This window comes from Pteropus medius, unplaced genomic scaffold, assembly GCF_902729225.1.
Source record: "Pteropus medius unplaced genomic scaffold, Ma_sr-lr_union100, whole genome shotgun sequence".
Lineage (NCBI taxonomy): Eukaryota > Metazoa > Chordata > Mammalia > Chiroptera > Pteropodidae > Pteropus > Pteropus medius.
This window is the reverse complement of record NW_024354498.1, coordinates 3,729,555-3,734,602: the sequence shown is the minus strand read 5'-3', so window position 1 is coordinate 3,734,602 and position 5,048 is coordinate 3,729,555. Positions and strand designations below refer to the sequence as shown.

The 5,048-nt window shown below is 39.3% G+C and overlaps 1 protein-coding gene across 5 annotated transcripts in view; it reads right to left on the bottom strand.

Moving 5' to 3' along the window:
• Positions 1-787: 787 nt before the first annotated feature.
• SH3KBP1 (SH3 domain containing kinase binding protein 1) overlaps positions 788-5,048 on the bottom strand; it is a 313,545-nt gene continuing 309,284 nt past the window's right edge. For 4 of the 5 annotated variants that reach the window (XM_039852304.1, XM_039852302.1, XM_039852307.1 and 1 more), the window contains 2 exons: positions 2,460-2,523; positions 1,139-1,532 (listed from right to left, as the gene is read on the bottom strand). In XM_039852304.1, the coding sequence (XP_039708238.1) occupies positions 1,491-1,532; positions 2,460-2,523 (106 nt within the window). In that variant the 3' untranslated portion in view covers positions 1,139-1,490. Of the gene's footprint in view, positions 1,533-2,459; positions 2,524-5,048 lie in introns of all 5 variants that reach the window. The other variant, XM_039852303.1, reaches the window with a different exon arrangement.

Sequence of the window (5,048 nt, the reverse complement as noted above, 5' to 3'; positions counted from 1 at the left end):
TCCTTCAGTGTTATCAATTCTCATTCTTTGTGGTTGTGCAAATCTATTAATGTTTACTAGTTCACTCTAAAACTCAGGAAATGGACAAAACAGCTTTTTAGAACCACATAAAACATCTTCAGGGGCCATTAAGGGACCACCTCCCATCCATACCCCCCCATCCCTAAACAATCTGGGAACACAGTATGCCCCCTTATTTTCAGCTAAGGATGAGAAAACAGTTATATAGTCTAAGGCTGAACTGTTCATCTGCTACAAAGATAAAGCGAACAAGCAAATACTAGTTTCCTTGGGACAGAAAAAGCAATTCCATAAATATCAGAAAGATCCAAAGGCTACACTTCAACAAGAGTCTGTGCCATTTCCCCTTACCTATTCTCTTGGACCTGAGGAAGCAGTTACAGGAGAGCGAGAGAAATGACATTATGTGAGTACAGTTTAAACAATAACACACGCAGATAACCCAGTGCAGGAAATAATACAACTTGTGACTCCTTGTTTTCATTTGCATTTTACTTTTATTTAATTTTGCTTTAATAATGCATATTCTGTTCACGCAAAAGGTGCAAAGGACAGGAAGCAGGGGTTAAACTTGGCTGATGAAAAATCAAGCAGGGGTGACATTTCTAGTTTCATGAACAAGCTAAAACTAGGAGAACTTAAAAGTCGCAGCTGGTACCAGAGAACACGCCCAACTTCACAGCTGTCTCCTCTTAGGACCTTTGGCTAGGGGAGAGAAGCTTTGAAGACAGTGGCCTCTAGTGTATTTTAAGTGGCTAAAAAAAATTTTTTTTGATTCATGGTAGCTGCATCACAAAAGCTCCAATCAAGAGGGTGGTAAAAAGAAGGCACAGATCATTGCAAATACCAGATTTTCTCTTTCTCTTTTTGTAAATATACCATCATATATAAGCTAAAATTGATCTCAGGGTGGTGAGGTTTGCTGGCAAGGTAAGGATGGGTTGAACCTAAAATTGCATATGTAATAGACTCCTAGAGAGGACACGAAGCGAGGCAGCTATCCGCCTGCCGCAAAAGAATGGGACACTCGCTCCGGACTATGTGTAATACAAATACTGGGAGAATCTGTGACAAAACACGATTAAAAAATCATAAAATTATAAAGCTTGTAAACTAATAATCTGAAATTACATTTTATTAATGGAAAATATCATCAAAATAGTACCACTATGGACTTAACTGCCTGAGTTTTCGTTTCGCATGAGATCTCATAATAAAAAAGCCTTTAGCACAATTTGCTCTGTTTAAGTCACAACTAGTGCCAGACCCAGGACTATACCGTGGGGTGGAATCTCCTCTTGGATGGAATTTGTGTTGTGCTATCAAGACTTTTGTGCTAATCTTTTGAAACTGGGACATATTGAGGCAAATCTTTAATCTTTTGGCACAAGGTTATTTTGGCTGGGGCAAACAATTTGAGTCTTAGTTAGATTCAGGATGAATAATGCGACAATTCATTTATCAAGTATTCATTTTGATTGAAGAGTTTTCTTTATGTCATTAACTTCCATCTATAAAGCAAAAACAAGAGACAACAAAACCATAATGAATGGGCTGGTTTGATAGAAGCTGAAAGATAATCAACTTGGTTGATCGAAAGAAAATAATCACCCTGACAATTTCAAAGGCAAAACAGGCACCTAAAAACCTAAAAACCTAAAGAACAGGCACACAGACATGATGTACTACGAAATGGTGGATATTTTCATTCTCAGGCTACCAGTATCCAAAATTTGTCAAAAACAACAATAGTTCCCGTTTCCTGGCCAGAGAGTGGAGCAGGCTGTCCTGACACGCTAGACCACCTGGCAGTGCTGGAAGGTAGCTGTGGTTGGGCCCAGGAGGGTGTCTGTCAGCACCTCCAAAGTGACCCTTTTTTAAAGCAGCATGGATCTTAATCACCACCAGGGGCACCAATTGGATGAAAGATGGAAATCTCCCTTTGACCATTTGGTAATGGCCGAGTTGGATCAAAAGCTAGAGAAAGACAAGGCTCTGATACTCTGGCAATGCTGACATGGCCATCAGGAAGAAGTAAGACCAAGTGCCAAGTGTGGACAGCTGTGGTCCCTGGAGTCCCAATGACCTCATGATGGAAGACAGTTGGCAAAAGGGTCTCCCTTGTGCCGTGTCCTTTGGCAGTTACTAAAATGAGGCCTTTGGAAACCAGAGTGGGGGAAACTTTCCATAGAGGAGAGGTTTCAGATAAATTCCAAAGGAGAAACCCAATTAGGGGTATATTGTATCCCTTCCCCAAAACATTCTGGATCTCAGGAGAGAATTTGAAGTGAGCCTATACAATACTAAGGAAATTGTCACAGGAAGTATGCCTAAATCTTTAGAGAAGTAACAATCATTTATTTTCAAAATAAAGCCTTAATGCTGCCCCCACCCACAACTGAGTCTCTTATAAGGCAGCAGGACCCTAAGGGACCCACCTGCAGTCGCAGTCGGATTTTCTTCTCTTCATCCAGCTCAGACAGTAACTGCTTAATCTCTCGTCTGAAAAGCAAACAGCAATGAAATTGAACAAAAGCCCAGACTTTCCCAATAAGAGATATGAAGCCTCATCACTACAAAATCCATCTGGCCCTTTTACAAAGAAAATGTGCAAAGTGACATAAGAAACATGGCAGAGTGAGAGATGTCCCCAAATTTCTCCCCCTGAAACAACGATAAGCTGAACATTTAAAACTCAACAACAACAACAAAAAACACCCAACCTGCACACTAGCACGTCTGAGCAAGGGATCTGCAATTAAGAGCTACCACAGGTCAGAACCGCGGGAGTCGAGCGGTAGACTGGGAGAAATAAAGAAGCTGCCTCTTACAGCCAGAGCTCCCTGCAGGAGGAGAGAGAGGGGAGAAGGTGCGGTGGATTCCCTGAACAGCCCTCCTTGTGAGCTCCACGTGGCCAGCGGCAGTGCCCAGGGATCAGGGCAGAAAGCAGAGAAATGGAGACAACAGAGAAGCAACAGTTGATTATTACCAGCTGCAGTTGTAAAATGTGAGGCAGAGCCATAGGCCAATCCCCCAACCCAGAGGGCCCCCACCATATCCTCCAAGACCGAACACTGTGGAACCCCAGGGGAATCTGAACAAATGCTACCAAAACTGTCGCTAACACTGACAGGGACTGAGACTGAGGGTAGTGAGTACGATTGACATTCATAAGGAAAAAAATGGCATTATTAAGACTTTATACAAAGCAGAGATTCAAGAGGCTTAGATGCCACCTACTGAAAACCAAAGGAAAAACACCTTCTTAGCAACAGGCTAAAGAGAGACCTTTGTATAATAAATCTTCTTCCTGGAAAAAAAGCAGACTATGCTTCCATTAATGCTCAGGCAGAGAAATAGTCCATTAAACACCATGAACAACCAAGGTGACAAGGCAGCTCAGGAAGAGAAAAATCTCTAGAAAATAAGCTTAAAGACATAGAGATATGTGATTTAAATGACAGATAATTCAAGATGGTACTTCTGGAAAAATTCAATGAGATCCAAAATAATTCATATCAATAGTTCTAGGAACCGAAAAAAGAATTAGATGAGCAAATTAGTTTTTTTTTTTTTTTTTTTTTTTTAGTAAGGAGATTGAAACTTTTAAAAGAAGAACCATAAATAGAACTTCTAGAGATAAAGGACACATTAAAGGAGATGAAGAATGAAGTAGCAAGCTTGGGAAATACAGTCAACCAAATGGAGGAAAGGATCAGTGATAATGAAGACAGAAATCTAGAAATAAATCAGAAGGAAGAAGAGAGAAACTGAAAAATGAAAAATAATGAAAGAGAAATGCAAGAACTAGCTGATACCATCAGGAGAGGAAATATAAGAATAATGGGCATTACCGAAGGCGAGGAAAAGGAGCAGGGACTGAAGAGCATTTTCGGGCAAATAGTTGACAAGAATTCCCCAAATCTAAGGAATGAGCTGGAGCTTGGAATTCAAGAAGTCAACAGAACACCCAATTATCTCAACCCAAAAAGCCTTCTCCAAGATACATTATATTAAAATTATCAAAAATCAATGAAAAAGTATTATCAGGGCAGCCAGAGAAAAGAAGACGGTAATTAGTGAGTCTAGCCTTGGGTTTGTCCATTTTTTAAACAAGTTAAAAAATAAGAATCATATGATCATATCAATAGATGTAGAAAAAGCCTTCGAGAAGATAGAGCATCCATTCACGATCAAAATACTTAACAAAATCGGTATAGAAGAAATGTACCTTAACATAATAAAGGCCATATATGACGAGCCCTCAGCCAACATTATACTTAATGGTGAAAAACTAAAAACCTTCCCTCTAAGATCAGGAACAAGACAAGTCTGTCCACTATCGCCACTGTTATTCAATAAAACATTGGAGGTCCTAGCAAGTGCATAATATAGATATAAAAGCATCCAAATAAGAAGAAGTCAAACTGTCATTATTTGCAGATGACATGATTCTCTATATAGAAAACCCTAAAGACTCCACAAGAACACTACTAGAAACAATAAGCAAATACAGTAAAGTCTCTGGATATAAAATGAAGTTCAAAAATTCATAGCGTTCCTATACTCTAAAATGAACCCATGTTTATATGGGCAAATAATTTTTGACAAAAGAGCCAAAACCATACAGTGGAGAAAGAAAAGCCTCTTCAATAAATGGTGCTGTGAAAACTGGAAAGCCACCTGCAAAAGAATGAAACTAGACTGTTGTCTAACACACACACCAAAATTAACTCAAAATGGATTAAGGACTGAATATAAGGCCTGAAACAATAAATTGCATAGAAGAAAACATAAGAAATAAACTCATGGACCTTGGACTTAAAGAGGATTTTATAAATTTGACCTCAAAGGCAAGGGGAGTAAAAGCAAAAGTAAATGAATGGGACTACATGAAACTAAAAAGTTTCTGCACAGCAAAAGAAACTGTCAACAAGGTAAACAGGCAACCATCCAAATGGGAAAATATATTTGCAAGGAACGCCTCCGATAAGGGCCTAATATCCAAAATATACAAAGAGCTCATA